Source organism: Sorex fumeus, unplaced genomic scaffold, assembly GCF_029834395.1.
Source record: "Sorex fumeus unplaced genomic scaffold, SorFum_2.1 ptg000007l, whole genome shotgun sequence".
Lineage (NCBI taxonomy): Eukaryota > Metazoa > Chordata > Mammalia > Eulipotyphla > Soricidae > Sorex > Sorex fumeus.
In genome coordinates, this window is record NW_026606064.1 from 48,840,323 (window position 1) to 48,864,970 (window position 24,648).

Here is a 24,648-nt window from a genome sequence, read left to right on the forward strand (position 1 = left end):
AAAGCACCATTGGGGCCTGGCGAGATGATTCTCTTCCTTTGAATGGAACATTATATACAGGCATGGGCAAATTTTAATTCCAAGCTCACTCTGGGTCAGGCAGGTTCTTTTCAAAGTGCTTTACATGTATTCAGGAATCCAGTCTTTAGAGCAACCTAAGAGAGGGATACTACTATTATTCATTTAACAAAGGAGTAAATCGATTTGCTCGAGCAGGTCCAGTAACATTGTGAGACTTGTTACTGTGTTTGGCATATCGAATATGTCAGGGGGAGCTTGCCAGGCTTTGCCGTGTGGACGAGATGGGAGTTAAGAACCTGCCCCCAGTCACTGAGTGGGTTGTTCCAGCATTGGCAGGCTGGCCTGTGATGGTGTTTCTCACTTGTTCTCACTTCCTGTACCATCCTCCTTAGCATTAGCTACCAAGTTTTCCATTTCAACAATACCTGGAAGGGACTCACTCCTAAAATGTACACTGAGCTGAACTGATACTGCATATACTGGCTAGAATTATACCTTTATTTATTCACTCAATAAATTACTCCAAGAACCTAGCAGGCTTCCCATCCTTGGATAGGAAGCCAGGGAGTCTAAGGGCATGAACTTTGCTCTCCAGATACTTGCAGTCAAAGAGCACAGAGTGATAATCACCATAGAAGTGCACTACAAAAGATTACCTACACTGTTTTATCAAGTACGGATTAATTTCCCAGATAAAGTAATTAAACTCAGTTTCTGTCTAGTAATATGGATATCAAAGAATAGGTGAGGATAAGTTGCGAGTACAAAGCGAAAATTTGGTTTTAGGGAAGGAATCCAGAAAGCACTTCAGAAATGATAAAACTCCTTCATCTGGTTAATGAGCAAATGAAGGAAAGCTTAACAGAAATTTATACCGTAAATTTGTTTGAAAGTTGCTTATTTTGTATAGGAACTTTGTGCAGGACTTGGGGAAGGTATTTGTAATGTTTTAGAAAATACTTCTGAGGGGGCCGGAAGGATAGTATAGCATGCAGGGCATTTGTAGGTAGTCAACCCAGGTTTTTTGTTTGTTTGTTTCTTCTTTTTGGATCACAACCAGCAATGTACAGGGGTTACTCCTGACTCTGCACTCAGGAATTACTCCTGGTGTTGTTCGGTGGACCACATGGGATGCTGGGAATCAAACCTGGGCCAGCCGTGTGCAAGGCAAATGCCCTACCTGCTGTGCTATCGCTCCACTCCCAACCCAGGTTTAATCCTTGGCATCCCATATGATCCCCAAGCCCGCACAGAGTGATCCCTGAGCACAGAGCCAGAAGCCCTGAGCACTTCTGGGTGTGGCTCCCCCCCAAAAATATTTCATTATTTTGTTTTGTTTTCTTTTGGGGTCACACCCAGTGATGCACAGGGGTTACTCCTGGCTCTGTACTCAGGAATTACTTCTGGCAGTGCTCAGGGGACCATGAGATGCTGGGAATTGAACCTGGGTCAGCTGGGTACAAGGCAAAAACGTCCTACCCACTGATGCTATTCCTCCAGCCCCTCAAAAAAAATTGAAACAAAATAGTTCTGGAGCTGGAGAGACAATACAGCAAGTAAGGTTTTTGCCTTGCATGCAGCTGACCAGGGTTTCCATCTTCAGCACCCCATATGGTCCCCCATACACTACCAGGAATGATTCCTGAGCAGAGCCAGGAATAAATCCTGAGTACAGCTGGTGTGGTCCCAAAACAAAACAAAATCCTATTAGTGTAGATTGGGACCACACTCTGTTGGGTGCTGGGGGCTACTCCTAGCCCTGTGTGCTCTGGGGGTGGCTCCTAGAGGTGCTGATGTGGGGGGACCATGCAGTGCTGGGGATAGTATCTGGGCCTGCAAGGATGCCTAGCATGAGCTACCAATCTGTCCCTGAAAACAGTCCTTTTTGGTAACCAGGTGGACCTCCTTACATATAAAAGACAAGTATGGAAAAACTGGTAGTTCCTATGACCTGTTGTGCATAGAAATCAGGTTCTATGTGACAAATGCCTTATAACAAATATCTATTGAAAGTCTTAGGGAGGTAGAGAGAACAGTGAGGGGCAGACTTGCTATGTTGGTTGCTTCTTGGTTTTGTTTTTTGGTTACACCCAGTGATGCTCAGGTGCTACTTTTGTCTCTGCATTCAGGAATTATTCCTGGCAGTGCTTACAGGATCATATGGGATGCCAAGGATCAAACCAACGTAAGCTTACACAGGGCCAGCTCTAGCTATGTTGATTTTCTTGTGCTTTTTGAGTCAGCTGTGCTGGCACTTACAGCTGGCTCTGTACTCAGGATCATTCCTGACAGGGGCTGGTCAGTGCCAGGATCCAACGTGGGTCAGTGTATAAATGAAACGTATTAAGAATTCCTGTGTTTGGGGCTGGAGAGATAGCATAGCAGGTAGGGCATTTGCCTTGCACACAGCTGACCCGGGTTCGATTCCCAGCATTCCCTTATGGTCCCCTGAGCACTGCCAGGAGTAATTCTGAGTGCAGAACCAGGAGTAACCCTGTACATCGCCGGGTGTGACCCAAAAAGAAAAAAAAAATTTCTGTGTTTACAGGAAACAAACTTATAGTTGTATTACAGTGAGTACTGCCTGTGTAATTCTATTTTAGCATACAAAACACTGGGGATCCAGAAAAAAATCAGACATCAAGTTGCCATTGATATCATCAACCTGCTCTATTAAAATAGGATAGCTCATAAGTGAGGAAAATTTGATGCAGGTTTTCAAAAAGTTGGCAAGGATCCTAAATAAATAAACTACAATTAGGAGATTTGCATTGCTACTCACCTGTGTTTCTAGACTCTATGAGTTCCATTTTGATTATTACTGGTTCCCCTGTTTCTTGGTCTGTGTTGACCTTTCCTATGATAATTATAATTTCTTCAAAGAAAATCAGCCTATATTGGTTTGTTTTAACATGACAATCAAGATTGCCTTCACCCTAATTGAGCTTCACAAATCTACTGATAGTAGCATAGCCGGGTATGGCAAAAATGAATAATCAAAGTTTGGGGGGCCTAGCAAGATAGCTCAGAGGGTTTTGCATGTAGGAAGTCGGGTTATCTCCCAACTCATGCGAGGTCCACAGAGCCTGGTACGCTGCTGTGTATGCCTCCAAATCAAACAAAGTTTCTGGACTTTTGGACAGTTTGAATAAGTGCCAGACAATTAAAATTTTATGATTAGGTGTGTGAAGTTTGTAGAGCTGGTTTATTTAAAAAAATGTCACCTTTCTGTCTGCAATCAGGTATCACTCTCCTACCTTCCTGCTTGGAAACACTTTTTCTTAGGGTTTCAATCCATTGAACGAGCCTCAATTCTGGCAAAACCCTATCCCGTCCCTATCCAATCACTTGGAAAGAAGCCACTGAATTTCTCGGCATCTTCACTTCCTCTTACAGAAAAAGGCACTTGCCCTGAGTTTCTCACGCTGCCGCCGCCGGGAGAGTTAAGGAAAAAATCTGGTGGGCAGTGGCCAACCTGGAGCGGGGCGCGCTCGCCAGACCCAGCCCCGGCTACACGTCCCCGCTCCGGGGGACACCGAAACCCGAACCGAACCGGCGGCAAAGAAGGACGCCGCGGTTAGGCACGCGCTGGGAGGAAACGCGCTGGGGGCAGGCGGGGGCGTGGCAGGTGGTCGCCGAGGGGCGGTGCCCTCAGCCCTTTCCCCCGCGCGCCTCCGCGGCGCCGGAAGTTCCGGTGGGGGTGAGCGGAGGTCAGAGGTCAGCAGGAAGTCGATACGTGGCCGCCTCCTGTCCCCGCTGAGGAGGCACAGCAGCCGGAGATGGCGGCGGTGCTGAACGCGGAGCGACTGGAGGTTTCCGTCGATGGCCTCACGCTGAGCCCAGACCCGGAGGAGCGGCCCGGCGCGGAAGGCGCCCCGCTGCTGCCGCCGCCGCTGCCGCCGCCTTCGCCTCCTGGGGCCGGCCGGGGCCCGGGCGCCGGAGGGGAGCAACCGGAGCCCGGGGAGGCGGCGGCGGGGGGCGCGGCGGAGGAGGCGCGGCGGCTGCAGCAGCGCTGGGGCTTCGGCCTGGAGGAGCTCTACGGCCTGGCGCTGCGCTTCTTCAAAGGTGAGCCGCAGCGGGCCGGGGCTGCGGCTGGCCCGACCCGCCGGCACCGGAGCTCCGCTCTGGGGGCCACGGAAATTTGTCACCACCCGCCCGGCCTCTCGGTTACACCCCCCGCCCCCCTGGAACCTTGGTTTCGAGTTCGAGCGTCTCGGTTCCCCGGGTTGCCGGGGCGTTGGGCGTGATCGGGCGGCTCGAGTGTCCTCCCCGAGGCCGGGGACGAGCAGGAAGCCCCTCGCCCCGCTCGGTCTCGCCTCTTGCCGCCCTCACCCCCTCGCTGGCCTCCTCTCGGCGCCCGTGGCGCGGCAGGTCCGATCCGGCCGGTGGGAACCCATCTTCCCAGTGGAAGCCGTGCCCGGGCTTCCGCGAGCCCCCTTCCCCCCCCCCCACCCCATTCATTTCGGGGAACAGCCAAGCCGAATCACCTGGCGGCGTTTTGGCGTCGGGGAAGGAAGCGTTCGGCAAGGACGTTCCCGGGGAGCCTGTGCGGCGGCCCTGAAGAGAGAGGGTGCCTCCCTGTTCTCGTAACTTCCAGGCGCTTGGCGCCCCACCGGCCGACGGCCGCTCGGGATGGGCTCCTGCAGCCCTTGCCACCGCGCTCTCCGGATCATTTTGGTAGGACGAGGTTCAGCAGTGCTCTTCGCGTTTCTGGACAGTGTCTCGCAGTCGGCGTAGTGTGTCTGCCTGCTGTGTGGACCGTTTGAAGTCGGGTGATTCACTGGGTCACTCGGTGTGATCAGCCGCGTGATCTTGTCGGTGGAAAAGCCCGTTAGTTTGACATTTGGGTCTCGTGGGGCGGATGGTCGAGGAGAGCCAGTGAAACTTTGAAAGTGGTTGCTAGGTCACTCCCTCTCCCCCCCACCAGTTGTACATTCCAGAACAGCGTATTTATGACACTTTTCCCAGAGAAGTGTCTCTCGGAGTACATAGTTTACCTGCTGCTGCTATCCGAGTAGTTCCAAGGGCGTGATACCTGCAAAAATTGTGTACGAGCAAACTAACTTGAAGTCGAGCAGAGGAGTAAGAGGCCCAGACGGTTCTCGAACATTTGCTCATGCCAAGTTTGTTGTTGTCTTTTAAATTAAAAAGCTTGCCCTTGAAATACTCATTGTCGTTTGACAGTGAGTTCCGCCCTCTCTTCTCGCCAGCCAGCTTGGGGAATTGGTAATGGCTAATGGGGCTTAGATCGCTTGACCCGAGGGTCACTGGCGTAAATTTAGTTTCCTGCAGGGATGCTGTAGTAGCACTCATATTAAAATCCCTGGTATCATTATGCAGCATAGAACTACGTTTTCCCTTAAATTTTTATTCTTGGAATATGTTTTTCCAGTGTTCATTAAGATTAAGGTATAACATAACAGAAGTGTGTCTAAGGATAGAAAAGAAACAACTTCTTAGTTGTTTACTCCTAGCTTCTTTAGTTCTAGCTTTTGCTATGTGGCTAAAAAGTGGGTGAATTTTTGCAGGAGGCCTAAGTTCTCTCTCCATGTGGCATCATCTCCCAAAACACTACTAAGAGTGATATTCTCCCTCCTGTCTTGAGTGAGCCCTTGGGTATTTCTAGGTGTGACCCCAAAAAAAGGGGGGATCTAATTTAATTCTTTGAATCTCTTTAAGATAAGTTATATCTTCATTTGGTGGGTTGAAACATTTCTTTGGGAACAGGTAGCCTAGATTCTATATGCTATATAAGCACCTAGGAAATGAACTTTCCAGACTAAGTTTCTGTTTATAGCAAAGGAGTGTTGTTTCTGTGAAATTTGATGTCTCTGGTTTAAGATTTAGTGATCCAAACTCGGCATGTTTGTTTAGTAGTAGAACGCCTAAAGGAACCTGTACCAGTAGGGAAGGAAGGCTCAGAGCTTTCAGTCATTTCATTGATAATTACAGTTCCCTCCTTTCCTATTGTACTCTCAGATACACTATCCAAGTACTTTAAAAGGAGAAATAAAGCAGCACTGAAGCATTAAAAACTACCTTTCTTTGTGGGTCATTATTACTTAGTTGTGAAGACTGTTGTTACATGAGATTCCTGCTTGAAGGGAAAGAAGGGTCTAGAAGCAGCGTAAGATTTATGGAAACTGGAGTGAGTCAAGTGTTGCTGCCTTTGTTGTAATGTGTGAATCTTTCCAGCTTGGTATTTTTGTGTTGCAAAGACTTCTAATAGATCACTGTTTTGTGGTTTTGTAAGTATCCCACAAGAATTAGAAACATTACATTTTATCTTCTGCTGTGGGGTAAGAGTATGAGTCTTAAAAGCACAGATAATATTTTCCTTTGAGAGTAATTTGGACTGGGAATTAGGAACCCAGTATGTCCATCATCCCTATCACAGTCATTGTTAACCTGATATCTAAACCCACTATCTCAACTATATACTTGGTTAATTTTATGAAGATAAAAAATTTAGATGAAAAATATGAGAAAATGTATTTACTATCTAAGCTTCTGATAATGATAGGTAAGTACTAACTATAGCATTCTACGTTGTGTTAACACTGTAAATGAATAGTACAACTTACTAATAGTAATAGAACTTAATAGTAATAAAGAGTCTAAGAGAGAGACTAAGTGCCCAGTGACAACTGCAGTTTAAAGTGGAAGATCAAGGAAATAGATGTCATTCCAGGCAGGGGAATGAAGGGGCAAGGCATGTGTGTATCTGGGAAATAGCAAGTAGGAAGTACTAGTTCAGGACCGGAAAGTTGGGTTGACATATCCAGGGGGCAGACTTGAATGCCATTGCAAGTAGTTTTCCTTTCTATATGGTGAGGAATCATTGAAGGTTCCTAATGGGAGGAACAATTGCCCAATTGTAGTTTAGCAAGATTAAACATTTTCTTATTTTGTTATTGTTATTGGACCACACCCAGTGCTGTGTGTGGGTGGGAAGGGTGTACAGTCAACGCCAGAGTCCTGACCCAGGACCTCACACAGGCAAGGGAAATGTTCTACCCCTGAGCTACGTCACTAGCCAGTGCTAGTCCCTAAATTCCATTTTTGGTTTTTGGACCACACTCAGTGGTGCCCAGGGTTTATTCCTGGTTCTGTGCTCAGAGATCCTCCTGCAATGCTCCAGGACTCTATGTGGTGTCTGGGATTGAACCTGGGTCAGTTGCATATAGTGCAAGCTCCTTACCCTCTTTACTGTCTCTTCAGTTATGAAACTAGTTTTTCCTTTTTTCCAAAAAATTTATGGCCTTTTGTGGAGGGTGGGAGGGCCACACCTGGTAATGCTTAGTAGTTACTCTTGGCTCTACACTTAGGAATCACTCCTGGTGGTGCTCAGGCAGTGGTTTGACCTCAGCCAGGTGCAAATGCCCTCATCACTGTACTATCGCTCTGGCCCCCTAGTGTGCCCTCTGATGCTGATGACAGGAAAGGAAAAGCGAATAGGAACCCTGCGTTCTGATGGTGTCCTCAGAGAAGTATTCAGAGCAGCCTGCCCTACTCTCTCCCGTTTTGACTTTTTTTCATGTATATGCTTGAAAATAGAAAGAACTGAGGCACTTACCTTTCATGCAGCTGACCCAGGTTTGATCCCTGGCAACCCATATGATACCCTGAGCCCTGCCAGGAGTGATCTCCGAACTCAGAGCCTTGAGCACCACCAGCTGTGGCCCAAAATCACATATATGTAGTTAGATAGATATGTAAATAAATCCATAGAGCTAATGGAAAAATTTTAGATTTAATTTTTATGCACTTCAGAAAAACTACAGATTTTTTAGATAGCTGGGAAAGTAAAATGTGGGAGAAATCTCCTGCTCTGAATTCTTGTGGTCAAAAGTTCAAAAAAAGACAAGCCAAATTCCTGAAGTAATTAGTACAAGTTTGTATGCACACTGAAAGGCTTTTACCTGGGAGTACTTCCCTCAGAATGCTGAAGGAGACTAGGGATGGTGTTAGGAGGCAGTTTACAAAGCAGTTAGGCAAAGCGCAGCGGGTGCCCTACTCACTGTATTCTCTCTAGTTCCAGAAACATTTCTTAGATGACTAAACTGGTTTTATCTACACACAAAAAATTTTGAGACTAATCTCTTTTTTTAAACACTATATAATGATGCTTCCACATTTGGAAGATTGAATGTTATGGGAAGATTTACCTCCAAATGACTGAATTAAATGTCCCCAGTTGATATGGGGGCCAGAGTAATAGTTATGCAGTAATACTATTGCATACAGGAGACTGGTGGGGTGGGCGGTGGGGGTGGGGGGTGGAGTTCAATCCCCCAACACCACATGGTCCCCTAAGCGCCCCTTGGAGCAACCCTTAAGCACTGACCCAGGAGTAGTGCTGAATGTCCCTCATCCCAAATGATAGGATAAGTACTATTACTACTACAATGTAGATCTTTTGAACGGCCTTCATGTAGCTGATGTATTGGTTATTATTTGTTTTTTTCTTTTTTCTTTTTGGGTCACACCCAGCGATGCTCAGGGGTTACTCCTGGCTCTGCATTCAGGAATTACTCCTGGCGGCACTGGGGGGACCATATGGGTTGCTGGGAATCGAACCTGGGTCGGCCACATGCCAGGCAAATGCCCTCCCTACTGTGCAATTGCTCCAGCCCCAGTATTGATTATTTTTTAACTCATACTGGTGATATTCTAGTTATACTCCAGTGGAATGCTTTTCCTTTTATACTATTTGGTTTGGGGCACAGTTTCAACAGAAAAGGAAAAGTAATGCTGCTTTTCCTTAACTGATTTTCAAAATAGTTGTTTCTAACAGTCTCAAAAAGTGTCAGTTTTTTTTTAAAATGTTATGTGCTTATGCTTTTAAATTTTTGATTTTTCCCCTTAGCTGCTCAAATTGTAACATCTTTACCAAGTGGAAGCCTTTTCAAATTGTCTCTTAAGTGTTTTTGACATGACTAATACTTCCTTGCTATCTAACATGAGATGTTCCAGGTTCATTCCTCAGCAGGAAATCAGCCATTTCTGTAAAATGTGGTTTCTTTTCATGGAAAAGGCACTTGAAGGGATTCATCTTAGTGATAAGAGTAGATGTTTGTTGCTGCTGCATTAAGCATTGTTTACAGACTTTTCAGTAAACTGTCATATGTTTTTGGGTTTTTGATACCCAGCAGTGCTCAGGGCTTGCTCCTGGCTCTATACTCAGCAATTACCCCTAACAGGACTCTGGGACATATGGGGTGCCAGGGATCAAGCCTGGGTTTTTGTATCATGCAAGGCAAGCACCTTTGCCTACAGTATTAGCTCTCTTGCGCCAGGCGTATATTTTTTATGATGTATGATTTTTAAAAAATATTTATCTAATCACCATGAGATAGAGCATTACAAAATTGTTTGTGTTTGCGTTTCAGTCATATAAGTTCCATTTCCCATCCCTCCACCATTGTAATTTCCTAGCACTGGTGTCCCCAGTTTTCCTCCCACCGCTTCAAGCCACCCCGCCACAGTAGCCTGTTTCTGTGTTAAGCGTCTCTCTCTCTCCCTCCCTCTCTCCCTCTCTCTCTCTCTCTCTTCCTCTCTCCCTTTCTCCCTCTCTCCCTCTCCCCTCTCCATTATGGTTTGCAATACAGATGCTGAGAAGTTATCTATATCCGTTTACCTGTTTTCAACAGTGATCATTTCCAACTAGTATTGTCATAATGAACCCTGCTGTATCTTAACTGCCCTCCATCTCCCACACCATTGAACAACCTGTGACCAGTTCTCCGGGCCCGTTTTCCCTGGCCCAGGCATATTTTTGAGGGCATGCTATATAAAAGGAAATTTGGAATTGAATTTGAAGGAATTAGTCTTGGTCCATTTTCATGGAATTGTTGATGCAGATACATATCTGCTAGCATTGCTGTAGATTATTACACTGTTAAATTACTAAACAGAATTATATTGACATGCTGAAGTGGTTTCATTTGGGGGGGCAGGCATGGTCTCCTTTCAGCATACAACTATACGAACTTTCAGAAAATGGTTCATGGGTTGTTTTTTGTTGTTGTTGTTGTTTGTTTGTTTGTTTTTTTGCCACACCTTAAGGTACTCAGGGCTTAGTCTTGGCTCTGTTGCTTAGGGATCAGACCTGGTGGTGCTCAGGAGATCATATGGGGGTGCCAGTGATCCAACCAAGGTCTGTTGAGTGCAAGGTAAATACCAAATCCCCTGTACTATCTCTGGGCCAAAAAATGGCTCATAAAAATACTTTATGTGATTGAGGATGTAGCTCAGTATAATTTATACTTTGGTGATTTATATGTATTTGGTATGTTCCTCCTAGATGGTAGTGGTTGAGCTTCAGGTAATTTCAAATTTATTTGTTATTATTGAGCATTAAAATTTTGAGCTTATTTTTTCTTGTCTTTAGCTTTAAACATAAGTGTGTAGTGTAGGACTTACAGACCTAACAATAGGTGTAGGAAATAAATTTATAGAGCTGGAAAGATAGTACAGAGGTTAAGCCATTTGCCTTGCATGCAGCCTGCTCTTAGTCCCTGGCACTGCATGTTGTGCTTTGAGCACCAGTTGGTGTGGCCCCAAAACCTAAATGAATGAATAAATTGATAGCCACCAAGAATAATGTTGCTGGGGCTGGAGCAATAGCACAGAGGGTAGGGTGTTTGCCTTGCACACAGCTGACCAGGGTTCAGTTCCCAACATCCCATATGGTCCCCCCCAAGCACCACCAGGAGTAATTCCTGGGTGCATGAGCCAGAAGTAACCCCTGTGCATCGCTGGGTATGACCCAAAAAGAAAAAAATAAAATGATGCTTGTCAGACATCAGAGTTTATGTCTGTTAGTTCATATTTCATTTTATGATGTGCCATGTGCCCCTCTGCCCTTCCTTTTGTGCTCAGTTCAAGGGCTTGATACAGTGCTCTTCATGCCCTGCAGTGCTGAGAATTACCTAGCTTAGCTGTGTTTGCTGCCCCTCCAAGGCTTCAGCAGGCAATACTTGGGGGACCTTGTGCTGAGGATGGAACTAGAGTCAGTAGCATGCAAGGGATATGCTTTCACTCATGTATTGTTTCTCCAGCCTCATTCAGATTAAATTTGAAATGAACTAATTTTTTTTGACAGCTGGATATAAGGATAAGTTAATATATGTACATTTAATGTGATTTTAATGGGCTGGAGCGATAGCACAGTGGTAGGGCGTTTGCCTTGCATGAGGCCAACATGGCTGACCTGAGTTCGATTCCTCCACCCCTCTCAGAGAGCCCGGCAAGCTCGTGAGAGTATCTCGCCCGCACGACAAAGCCTGGCAAGCTACCTGTGACATATTCGATATACCAAACACAGTAATAAGTGTCACAGTGGAGACGTTACTGGGCCCGCTCGAGCAAATCGATGAACAATGGGAGGACAGTGATAGTGATTTTAACATTTGCCTACTTAACCACACATGCATAAAGGTATTGATGCATAAAAATTGATGAATTTTCACAAAGTGCAAACACATTGGTAACCAGCACCCAAAGGATATAATAGGGTCTTTTAGTTTTAAATTTTGGAGGGTTTCTGGATCACACCTTAAGGTGCTAAGGGGGTGAAATGCTTTTTTATACATACTAAAAATGTATGTGGGGATCATGGGTGTGGGGGTTGAACTGGGGCTTCTACATGCAAGTCATCCACTGTAGACCTTTGAGCTTTCTCCCTGGCCTGAAATGTCCATTTTAATCTTTTTTTTTTTTTTTGAGGGTACAGGCTCACACTCTGCAAAGCTCAGGGGTTATTCCTGACTCTGAACTCAAGAATTTACTCATGACAGTGCATAGGGGTCGGCTTGGGATATCGGAGATCGAGTCTGGGTTGACTATTCTGGGAGTTGCCCTACCTGCTGTCCTCTCTCTCTAGCCCTCATTTTTAACATTTAAACTGAGAGCTTCTCTGGCTCACTCTTTTTTTTTTTTTTATGCTTAGAATCAGGTATTTTATTTTATTTTTGTTTTGTTTTCAATCTTTTTTTTTTATTAGTGAAACACCATGAGGTACAGTTATAGGCTTACAAATTTTGTGCTTGGGTATCAGTTATACAATGATCAGGTGCCCATCCCTCCACCAGTGCCCGTCATCCATCACCATGGGTCCCAGCATCCCTCCCCCCATTCCCCCCCCCCCGCCCCCCCCCGTCCCATCCTGCCTCTGTGGCAGGGTATTCCCCCTTGTTCTCTCTCTCTTCTTTTGGGTACTGTGTTTTGCAAGAGAGGCATTGAGTGGCAATCATGTTTGGTCTATAGACTACTTTTAACATGGTTCTCCCACCCTGGGAGGGTCCTCACAACACCCTTCATTTGGTGCTCTCTTCTCTGTCTGAGCTTCCTTTTCACCTAGAACGTGTGGCTGGCCTTCCATTCATGGAGCAAAATTCCTGGTACTAATCTCAACCATTCCTGGGTGTTAGTCTCTCTTTTTGTTGCTTTATGTTCCCCAGATGAATGCAATCTTTCTGTGTCTATCCCGCTCTTTCTGACTCATTTCGCTTAACATGATACTTTCCATGTAGTACCACTTGTATGTAAATTTCATAACTTCATCTTTTCTAACAGCTACATAGTACTCCATTGTGTAAATGTACCAAAGTTTCTTTAACCAGTCATCTGTTCTTGGGCACTCAGGTTTTTTCCAGATTCTGGCTATTGTAAAGAGTGCTGCAATGAACAAACAATTGCAGATGTCACTTCGACTATACCTTTTTGCCTCTCTGGGATATATTCCCAGGAGTGCTATAGCTGGGTCAAATGGCAGATCAAATTCTAATTTTTTGAGAGTCGTCCATACTGTTTTCCAAAAGGGTTGAACCAGCCGGCATTCCCACCAGCAGTGAAGGAGGGTCCCTTTCTCGCCACATCCGCGCCAGCATTGGTTGCTTTTGTTCTTGTGGATGTGGGCCAGTCTCTGTGGTGTGAAATGATATCTCATTGTGGTTTTTATCTGCATCTCTCTGATGATTAGTGATGTAGAGCATTTTCTCATGTGCCTTCTTGCCATTCGAATTTCTTCTTTGCGAAAGTTTCTGTTCATTTCCTCACCCCATTTTTTGATGGGGTTGGGTGATTTCTTCTTGTGGAGTTTAACCAGTACCTTGTATATCCTTGATATCAACCCCTTGTCGGATGTGTACTAGGTGAATATCCTTTCCCATTCTGTAGGCTGTCTTTGTATTTTGGTCACTGTTTCTTTTGAGGTGCAGAAGCTTCTTAGTTTAAGATAGTCCCATTTGTCTATCTCTGTTTTCACTTGCTCGGCCAGTGGCGTGACATCTTTGAAGATACCATTAGCTTCAATATCATGGAGAGTTTTGCCGACTTTGTCTTCAATAAACATTATGGATTCTGGTCTGATGTTGAGGTCATAAATCCATTTTGATCTTACTTTTGTGCATGGTGTTAGGCAGAGATCTGAGCCCACTTTTCTGGCTCACTCTTAAGGAAAACGAGCTCTGGTGTCAGCAATACCTGGGGTACTTTTCTGGTTCTGCCATTGCGTACTCTGCCCCTTTTTTTTGCTCGGGGTCATTGTAAGATTATAAGTAAATTGGGGCTGGAGAGATAATACAGAAGATAGGACATTTGCCTTGCACTCAACTGACCCAGAGTCTGTCTTCTGCACTCCATTGGTTTCCCAGTCCCTGCCAGAGACAGGAATATACCTTGAGCACTACTGAGTGTGACACAAAAACAAAATACTATAAGGAATTACATATGTTTATGAACTAGCAGAGTACCAGGAAATTGGTATTCTGTGGCTGCTTATGTTATTAAATAGGAGAGAGAATTGAAAACTTATTATGGGATATGTTGAATTAATGAGAAGCCAGCTTTTATTAAGCACTTAGTATATATTTTAGGCAGTGTTTTTTATTCATTGACTTCGAAATACTGCATTATATTATAGTTTCTTAGAAATAGGTTAAAATTTTATTCATTAGGGGGTTTTTTTGCAGCCCAGAAATTTTGTTTTAATTTTAGTATGTATAAAAAATCATTTTATTCGAAGTATAGTGTATCTGAAATGGTGGTGTGATAGCACCAGGACAGAAAACATTTAATTTTAGACTGCATTGGTAGAAATATATTATCTAGAGGAGGAAAGGAAGAGATTGTCCTATGCTCTCCTATGCAGATCATACATTTCCTGGATTCTGCTTTCAGTTTGAAGTATTGTCTGTTGGCGTTAAAGACTAGAGCTCATTCAGAAGAGAACATTGTATAAAGTGGGGATGAGTCCCTGCCATATTATTGTTAATAACGGCTATTTAGTCAAGATCTGCTCCATGCAGGCACTGTATGCCAAGACTTTGGGCACCATTATTTCTTTTTTTTTGGGGGGGGGGTTCCCTTTATTTTATTTTATTTTATTTTTACAGTTGTAGATTTACAATTTTTTGTGCTTTGGTTTCAATTATACAATGATCAGATACCCATCCCTCCACCAGTGCCCATTTTCCACCACCATGGATAATATCCCTCCCACCCCCATCCCCCCATCCCCCCTGTCTCTGTGGCAGGGCAATCCCCTGTGTTCTCTCTCTCCTTTTGGGTGTTGTGGTCTGCAAAAGAGGCATTGAGTGGCAAACATGTTCAGTCCATAGTCTACTTTCGACATGCATCTCCCCTCCTGGGAGGATCCTCCAAACATCCTTTATTTGGGGCACCATTATTTCTAACCCACACAACACTAATACAATCATTTTATGATAACAGAACTGAAACTTCAATATATAACTTGTCAGTGGTGATGTAATAAATTGCAGGTCTGGGATTTAGCTATAGGTTTCATATGGTTAAATAAGAATGTTTGGCCTAAAAATAGAGAACCCATGGCAAACATGGATATTGTGAGACCCTTTTTTGGATTTGGGGTCACACACTGCAATGCTCAGGGACTGTTACTACTGGCTCTGTGCTTGGGGAAGGGGGTCATACCCAGTTATGTTTGGGGACTGTGGTGTCCAGGATCAAACTCAGGCCTCCTTTGTGCTGCAAATCATACACTTTTGAGTTCTCTCCCCAGCCCTAATGTTTTATGGCCCTTTTTGAGGTCTTATCTGTGAGAAGAATTTAACTTAATGCTGAAGATAAGAAGTAACCCTGGGGTATACCCCAATGATATAGTCCAGCAGTTGGGGCTCTTGCCTTGTATGCCACCAACCTAGTTTGGATCCTCAGAACTATTCAAGGATCCCTCAAGTCCACCAGTAAGTGATCCTTGAGTGCACAGCTAGGAGTCAGCTCTGAGCACTGCTGGGTGTGACCAAAATATAAAGAAAACAAACCCAAAAAATAATAGAAGTAGCAGCTCAGCCCTGGTAAGTAGAACGATCAACTGAGAATAAAGAGATTAAATATCACAGTTACCTAAAGATGGAATAGACAGACTTCCTTAGAATAGTGAATTCCTATTACCAGAAAGTATTTGTGCTTGGTTTGGCAGTTGCTAGGTAGATATGCTTTGATTCCTTAATTTTTAATATTTTGTGTATTTATTACAGGTTTTGTGTTCACTATGAGACATAAAATATTTTATACTTGTAGTAGTTTGAGTAGATAACTTCCTTAACATACAGAAATGCTGTTTTTTTATTTCTTACATTTTAGGTTATTGGTGTTAAAAGTCATGTCTTATAATGTATTCATTTTTAAATTGTTATGGCCAATATTAGGCCAAGTGAATGTATGGAAAGGCTCTGAGCTTTGGTTTTGCTTTGCAACCCATTGCTTTCATCAAAATAAAGTCTAGAAAGGACATTAAAATAATGTTTACCTCCACAGATTAAGAGAAAAATATTATTTGTCTCAGATTAATTTTAGCAATTGCGGTGTGGGATGACTAACCTTTTGTATAATTAATTTCACTTGATTTTAATCTTTCAGAACTTTGAGTATTGGTATCTGATTAGAATGCCATTACCAAATGATTGAAGCTATCTTTATTAGAACTATAAAGTTAGTTATTTAGTAAGATTATTATCTAGAAATCATTTCTTTTTGCTTTTGAAATACATTGCATGGGATATTAAATTTATTTAATTTCTACTGCTCCTTAGTAGCTTGAAATAACACATACTGTCATTGTTTAGGAGGGCAGAAGTTAAAAATGGGTCTCACTGGGTTAAAATGAGGTTGTCAGCAGAGCTGTGTTCCTTCTAGAAACTCTAGGGGAGAACTGTAACCTTTCTTTTTCCATCTTCTGGGATCACTTAACTATTTTGGCATGTGGCCCCTTCATCTGCACAGTCTGCTCCATCTTCAAAGGTCTCTTTGACTCTTCTTTCCCCCTTCCATTAATAAGGACCTTTGTGATTTTATAGAACCCATGTGGGTACTGCAGGATAAGGGCAATTACAGATTTAATCCCCCTCTTTTTTCATGTAATCTAATATATTTACATGCTCTGGAAACATCTTTTATTATTCTGCCAACCACATATGTTCTATGAACTGATTACCAAAAAGTGATTATGTGAATTTATTAATTTTAATCTTTTTATGAAGATAGAAACCAGAGATTTCTTCATTTGGTTTGGCAGGGAAGAGCCACACCAGTGGTGCTCATAGGGCCTTGTGATGCCCGGGATCCAGCCCAGAGCGCCTGCTTCAAAGAATTCGCTCCAGCCTCTTGAGCCCTCCAGCCCCAAACCAAGTAATTTAAAATTTAAAAGGCCAAGTTGTACTACAAAATTTATAATTAAGAGTTGTTATCTTTTACCTGTTTTTTCTGTCTCCAAAACACTTCTTCCTAGGCAATAATTTTCACTGTTTTAACTGTTCCTTCAAGTTTTTATCTTAATTTTTCCTGCTGCTTAAATTTTAAAATAAATTTTAAAGGGGGTCAGAGTAGTAGTATGTAGGTAGGGAGCTTGCATATGGCCAACTTGGGTTTGATCCCAGGCATCCCAAAGGTCCCCCCAGTACAGAGCCAAGAGTAACCCCTGAGCAACACCAGTGTGCCCTCAAAAAAAAAACCAAAAAAAAAATTGGGGGGCCCGGGGCCAGAAAGATAGTCTAGTGGGTAGGGCATTTGCCTTGCACATTGTCAACCCGGGTTCAATTCTTATCACCTCATATCACTTCCCAGGCAACCAGGAGTGATTCTTCAGCACAAAGCTACTAGTGGGTCATGAGCACTTCCCAGTGTGCCACCCTCCCTTAAAAAAAAAAAAAAGAAAGAAAGAAACCCAAGCACAAAAATTTGTAAGTCTACAACTGTACCTCATGATGTCTCACTAATAAAAATTTAAAAAAAAAAAAAAAGAAGAAGAAGAGGGTCCAGAGGGATAGTACAGCATGTAGGATACTTGTTTATATATTCCCCCAGCACAGCCAGGTGTGACCCCAGCCACCACCCCCGTCAAAAAAAAATGATGTTTATTTTTTCGTTTTTCAAACTCCCAGCTTTTGGGGCTGGAGTGATAGCACAGCGGGTAGGGTGTTTGCCTCACATGCGGCCAACCTGGGTTCGATTCCCAGCATCCCATATGGTCCCCTGAGCACCGCCAGGGGTAATTCCTAAGTGCAGAACCAGAACCAGGAGTAACCCCTGAGCATCACCAGGTGTGACCCAAAAAGAAAAAAAAAACCCAAACTCCCAGCTTTTTATATTTTACATTTTATTATTTATAAGTTTGGGGGCCACAACCAGCCATGCTCAAGGGTTATTCCTGGCTCTGCACACAGGAATTATTTCTGTTAGTGCTCAGGGACCCTGTGGGATGCCAAGATTGAACCTGGGTCCGGCCATGGCAAGGCAAACATCTTGCCCGCTGTACTGTTGCTCCAACCCTGATTGTATTTTAGTTTTTATCAAACTGAAGTTAGACTGGATAAGTTCCCCCTTCCCTCCCTCGCAGCCCCTTTGGTGTTTGGGCCTCACCCGGGGTGCTTTGGAAGGGTTGCTCCCAGCAGTGCTCAGGTGACTGAGATGCTTGAATTTGAACCCAGGCATCCAGTTTACAAAGTCCTGGAAGTGAACCTTAAGCTCTTGAGTGCTGCTGGCAGCAGGAGCGTCCCCCAAATTTATCTTCTGAACAATTCTTTGTGTTGGAAATACAGCCTCAGTTTTTGTCAAACACAAAAAGGGGTTAATAAAAACGAACATTCCCAGATCCTGAAGTTCACCTGCCTCTCGATGAGTCAGTTTGTTTTGAGCATTCGAGTTAAGATTCACGCTTTGCTGAATAATTGGTAGTTTGCTTATTTCCTCACCATCTCCTGTTTCACCTGACCTAGCTGACACCATTAAATGTTTGAAATAAGCAAATTTCTCACCTGCAAAGGAATGAATACTTTGTTAAAATTAATAGTAGTCATAGATTAAATGGGCGTTTTTTCATGCCCACTGCCCTGTCAGCTTCACATAATTTCCCTGCAGTAAATACTAATTCTTTTGAGTGTGGATTACATGACTAATCAGAAAAGTATTTGGTGTTTTAGTGAATAGTTCCATCTAATTTTATGTTTTATCAGTCTTTATTTAGATCAGTGTTTCCTGTAGTGGGCATTACTCCCCTCCCCAATCTTCCAGGGGTTGCTAGATCTATCAGGGTGCAGCAGTAGCCCTGGGTGCAACTGAGGGTCTCTTTCTGTTCTCTCTCTCTTTTTTAATTTTTATTAGTGAAACACCATGAGGTACAGTTTGTAGACTTACAAATTTTTGTGCTTGGGTTTCAGTTATACAATGATCCAGTACCCATCCCTCCACCAGTACCCATTCTCCATCATTTACTTTTTTTTTTAAATTTTTGTTAGTGAAACACCATGAGGTACAGTTGTAGATTTACAAATTTTTGTGCTTGGGTTTCAATTGTACAATGATCAAACACCCATCCCTCCACCAGCGCCCATTTTCCACCACCACAGGTCCCGGTATCCCACCCACCCCCCATCCCACCCTGCCTCTGTGGCAGGGTCATTTACTTTCCATTGATCACTTTGCATATAAGGAAATGTCGTGCGGCTGCTCATGCGGCTGGGTGGTTCAGAAAAAATGTCCTGGTACCCGCATGCCAGAGCCATGCTTGTAGAAGCTCATGGTCACCAGGATTCCATCTGGAGAAGGTGGAACGGCAGCACCTACCCCATCTGGGACCTCCCGGTGATATCTGCTCTCTTTGGGGCCCAGAGCATCCTCCAGGAGCTGTGGGGCCCTCCAGCCGGTTTTCTTCTTTGTTGCTGTGTCTCTTTCTGTTCTCTTAAGGTAGATGTTCAAGGTATTGCTGAGTAATTTTTTCCCCTGGAAAGGGGAAATAAGTCAAATAAGTTTGGAAAACTAGTTTAGATCACAGTACCCACTTTCATAAAATTTCACTTCCATCCTCCTTTCAGCAGTGCTCAAGGGCTACTCTAAGCTCAGTGCTTAGGGGGGCCGGGCCATGAAGTGCCAGGGCTCTTACCCAGGGGGTTTTTTTGTTTGTTTGTTTTTCTTTTTTTGGGTCACACTCAGCGATGTTTAGGGGATACTCCTGGCTTTGCACTCAGGAATTACTCCCACCGGAGCTTGGGGGACCATATGGAATGCCAGGGATTGAACCCGGGTCGGCCGCATGCAAGGCAAAGAAATGACCTACCCACTGTACTATCGCTCCGGCCCCCACATACTCAAGAGTTTTTGCATGCAAAGCATGGATCCAGCTTGTTGAGCTATCTCCCCAACCCTTAAATTTTTCTTTAAGACCAAAAACAAAATGAAATTCCCGGAATCTTGACTGAACAGTTTAAGGAAGTTTTATTTTGTTATGCAGCCTACTCCCACTATTTCTTAGACTTGCCATGCTTTTATTTCCTTAAATCGCTAGTGGTGTATTTCCCTTTTTTAAAATTAAAAATTTTTCCTTCCCTGTATTCCTTTAATGATAGGGTGTTGGAGGGGGAAGTAATGCCCACTGTTGGAAACACTGATCTAAATAAATACTGATTAACATAAAATTAGATGAAACTGTTCACTTGGTTGTGGTTCACTGGAAATTGTACAGTTGTGCTATTGGGATCACTGTCAATATGTGGAGCAGTACCAGGGGTCAAACCCAGACCTCATGTCTAAGGTCTACAACTGAGCTAACCCTGGGCCTTGGTTCCCTTTTTTATAAGACTCAAGATAAAATGACATAGGTTGGTGCTTTGGTTTTGGTTTCAGTTTGTTTCTGTCAGGCATTGAGTCCTCCCAGGTGTGGTTCAAAAACAAGCAAACAAAATGTTAAAAATCTGACTGTAACTGGGGCCAGAGAGATAATACATCTCTGTGTAGGGTAGGGTTGTTTGCCTTGCATGCTGCCAACCTGGGTTCTATTCCTGGCATTCCATCTGGTCCCTGAAGCAAAATAATTCTTGAGTGCAGAGCCAGGAGTAAACCCTGAGCATCACCAGGTGTGACCCAAAAAAAAGCTGCCAAAAAAAAAATCTTAACAGTGATTTTAAATTATATATTTCAAAGTTATTTGTGATTGTGTTTCAGGCATACAGTATTACACTTATCCCTTCACTAGTATCCACTTTCCTTCACCAAGGACCCTCACTACCCTTTGCCTTCCTCCCACCAGTCTGCTTCTAGGAAAGGCTTTTTTTTATAATATCTTTTTGTACGTGGTTTACAGTACTGCTACTGACAAGGTCTCATACACAACATCTTACCACCTTTCAGCGCTACCTCCTTCTGCCAGTTTAATATTCCTTCACCAAAGAGTTCACATCCTCCCTGTTCTATTCCCCAGCTCCCTCAAGTGGTGTGTTACCTGCTGAATACCAGTTCTCATATTTGTTTCCATTGTCTACAGGTATTCATTATTCTACCATGATGTGGGCTGGAGCGATAGCACAGTGGGTAGGGCGTTTGCTTTGCACGCAACCAACATGGCCAACCCGAGTTCGATTCCTCCACCCCTCTCGGAGAGCCCGGCAAGCTACCAAGAGTATCTTGCCCGCATGGCAAAGCCTGGCAAGCTACCCGTGATGTATTCGATATGCCAAACACAGTAACAATAAAGTCTCATGATGGAGACGTTACTGGTGCCCGCTCAAGCAAATCAATGAACAATGGAAGAACAGTAATAGTGACAGTGACCATGATGTATCTTTATATCCCAAATATGAGAGAGATCATTCTGTGTTAGTGTCTTTCCCTCTGAATAGCTTCACTCAGCATGATACTATCTAGGTCCTTCCATGCAGCAGCAAATTTCATGACTTTATCTTTTCTTATGACTGAGTAATATTCCATTTTGTTTATATACCATAGTTTCTTTATCCAGCCATCTATTCTTGAACTCGGGTTATTTCTAGATTTTGGCTATTATACATAGTACTGCAAGGAGCACAGGGATGCAAATGTCTTTTCTCCATTCTGTTTTAGGACCCTTGCAGTATATTCCAAGAAGTGGAATTGCTGGACCAAATGAAAGCTCAATTCCTAGATTTTTTAGAAATGTTCTTATTGTTTTCCAAAAGGTTGGACCAGTTGACATTCCCACCAGCAATCCCTTTCTCCCCACATCTGTGCCAGCACTGGATGTTCTTGTTCTTTCTGATGTGTACCAATCTCTGTGATATGAGATGATGTATCATTTTGATTTGCATCTTCCTGATGTTTAGTGATGCAGAGCATTTTTTCATGTGCTTTGGCCATTTATAGTTTTTCTTTGAGGAAGTTTCTGTTCATCTCTTCCCCACATATTTTGATAGGGTTGGGTGTTTTTCTTGTGAAGTTCTGCCATTGTCTTATATCTTTGATATTAACCCCTTATCAGATGAGTGTTGGGTAAATAATTTCTCCCAGTCTGTGGGCTGTCTTTGTACCCCGGTCATTTTATTTGATGTGCAGAAGCGTCTTAATGTAGGCCCATTTGTTTATCTTTGCTTCCACTTGCTTGATCAGTGGTATTTCATCCTTGAGGATGCCTTTAGCTTCAATGTCAGACAGTTCTGCCTGCACTTTCCCCTGTGTACCTTATGGATTTCAGGTCTGATATCAGTGTCTTTAATTCATTTTGATTTGACTTTTGTGTGTGGCATACTTGCATGTAGCTGACCACTTTTCCCAGCACCACTTGTTAAAGAGGCTTTTCCACTTCCTGTTTTTCTCCTTTACTGAAGATTAACTGACCGTTTCCTCATGGTCTGTCTCAGGATATTCAGCTCTATTCCATTGATCTGAGAATCTGTCTTTATTCTAGTACCATGCTGTTTTAATTGCTAATGCTTTATAGCAGTTTGTAATTGGGGAAAGTGATGCCTCCCATCTTCTTTTTTTCCAAAGGATTGTCTTAGCTATTTGGGGGGAGGGGGGTTAATTTGTATGAATTTCAGGAGTGTTTGATCTGTTTCTTTGAAAAATGTCATGGGACTGCATTGAATTTGTATAATGTCTTCGGGAATATTGCTATTTTATTTATTTCACGCAGATGACCTGGCTGACCCCCCTCGGAGAGCCCAGCAAGCTACCAAGAGTATCTCACCCGCTTGGCAAAGCCTGGCAGGCTACCCGTGACATATTCGATATGCCAAACACAGTAACAACAAGTCTCACAATGGAGACGTTACTGGTGCCCGCTTGAGCAAATCGATGAACAACGAGAGAACAGTGCAGTGCAGTGCTATTAATGTAGGAGTACTGCTATTTATTCAGCCATTGATTAAGTTGATTGAACTGGGCATGAACTCCACATTACTTTTTTTTTTTAAATTGGCTATCCATGCAAAATACCATTACAAAGCTGTTCATAATTGGGTTTCAGTCATACAATGATCCAGCACCCATCCCTCCACCAGTGTACATTTCCCACCACCACCGTCCCCCAACCCTTACCCCCTGCCTCCCTGTATGGCGCTTTCCTTCTTGCTCTCTCTCTCTCTCCTTTTCCTTTTATGCATTATGGTTTGCAATACAGGTGCTAAGAGGTCATGGTGTTTGTTCAGGGCACTCGGTATTTTCATCAGGATGATAAGGCTGGAGTAACTTTTCAATTGGGTGGCCACCTTGGGGTGTAGATGTGACTGCCGACTCTTCCCGAAGTACAGAGGCGTGGGGGTGGGGAGGGGAGAGGTAACCCATCCTGACCCCGAGAAAGCCTGGAGAATTTCAGTCACAAAACCCGCATACAAAAATTTTCAGCAGATTATATCTTGGTGTGATCCATCCTGAGACAGGAATCAGGCCAGGAATATGGCGGTGATTTTGGATTGTGGAAGCAAGTGACTGCTGGGGCCTCTGCTTGGGCAAGCCACCAGGCCAACCCGCTCCCCCCACCCCCCGATTTACCCGTCTGTTCAGCCATGCCCGGGTTCAATATTAACTGTGGCTTTTGACCTCTTTAGAGATTTATCTATGGGTCTCTGAAATAAGGCCAATAAATGAGCTTGTATAGCTGAGCTGGTTGTGAGTTTGTGGGCATGATTTCCATATACCTAAATTTTGGCCATTTAATTTATTGGTAAACTTGGTCCCGAATTGTTGGGGTCCAACCAAAGGCACAGTGGCAAGTTTGGGATGTCAGGAAGCCTGAAGTCACCAAGCTGCTGATGCACTGACCCTGCAGGTACACCCCAGTGTTGCCATTTTAATGATACTAATCCTCCCAGTTCATGAGCAGTGGATATGTTTACATTTCTTTGTGTACGCTCCTATTTCTTGAAGTAGTATTTGTTATTTTCTTTGTTTCACCTCTTTTGTTAAGCTGATTGCAAGGTCCTTGATTTTCTGAGGAACAAATGTGAATGGGGCTTTTTTTTTTTTTTTGCTTTTTGGGTCACACCTGGCGATGCACAGACTCCTGGCTCTGCACTCAGGAGTTACTCCTGGCAGTACTCAGGGGACCATATGGGAATCAAACCCGGCTTGGCAGTGTGCAAGGCAGACGCCCTACCCACTGTGCTATCTCTCCAGCCCCTGGGGCTTTTTTTAAATACCTGTCCTCTTTCACTATTTGCATACAGGAAAGCCATGGACTTTTGCATATTTTGTAGTCTGCTACTTTGCTATACAAATCTTTTGTTTTGTAGAGTCTTGAGAATTTTCTAAATAAAGTATACCATCCACAAATAGTGAGAGCTTGACTTCTTGCTTTCCTATCTGGATGCCCTTGATATCTTTTTCTTGCCTAATTGGTATGGCAAGTACTGCCAAGTACTATGTTAAATAGAAGTGGTGAGAGTGGACAGTCTTGTCATGTGCCTCATCTTAGAGGGAAGGTTTTAATTTTTTTAAGTATTAGTTTGTGCTGGAGTAATAGCACAGTTGTAGGGCGTTTACCTTGCACTCAGCCAGCCCAGCCTAGCCGGGTTCGATTCCTCCGCCCGTCTCGGAGAGCCCGGCAAGCTACCGAGAGTATCTCACCTGCGTGGCAAAGCCTGGCAAGCTACCCATGACGTATTCAGTATGCCAAACACAGTAACCACAAGTCTCAAAAATGGAGACATTACTGGGCCCACTCCAGCAAATCGATGAACAATGGGAGGACAGTGACAGACAGTGACAGTTTGTGCTAAGTAACAGTAATGCTAGTGGAAGGGCATGTTTTGTTTTATTAAAATTAAAGAAAATGGGGGCTGGAGCAATAGCACAGCAGGTAGGGCATTTGCCTTGCATGCGGCCGACCCGGGTTCAATT

At 43.8% G+C, this 24,648-nt stretch overlaps 1 protein-coding gene across 1 annotated transcript in view; it reads left to right on the plus strand.

Annotated features, from left to right (window-relative positions):
- Positions 1-3,737: 3,737 nt before the first annotated feature.
- The window catches only part of ACBD3 (acyl-CoA binding domain containing 3), a 48,753-nt gene continuing 27,842 nt past the window's right edge, over positions 3,738-24,648 (plus strand). Inside the window, exon 1 of the mRNA XM_056139019.1 lies at positions 3,738-4,086. Coding sequence (XP_055994994.1) covers positions 3,801-4,086 — 286 coding nt within the window. The 5' untranslated portion in view covers positions 3,738-3,800. The remainder of the gene's footprint in view (positions 4,087-24,648) is intronic.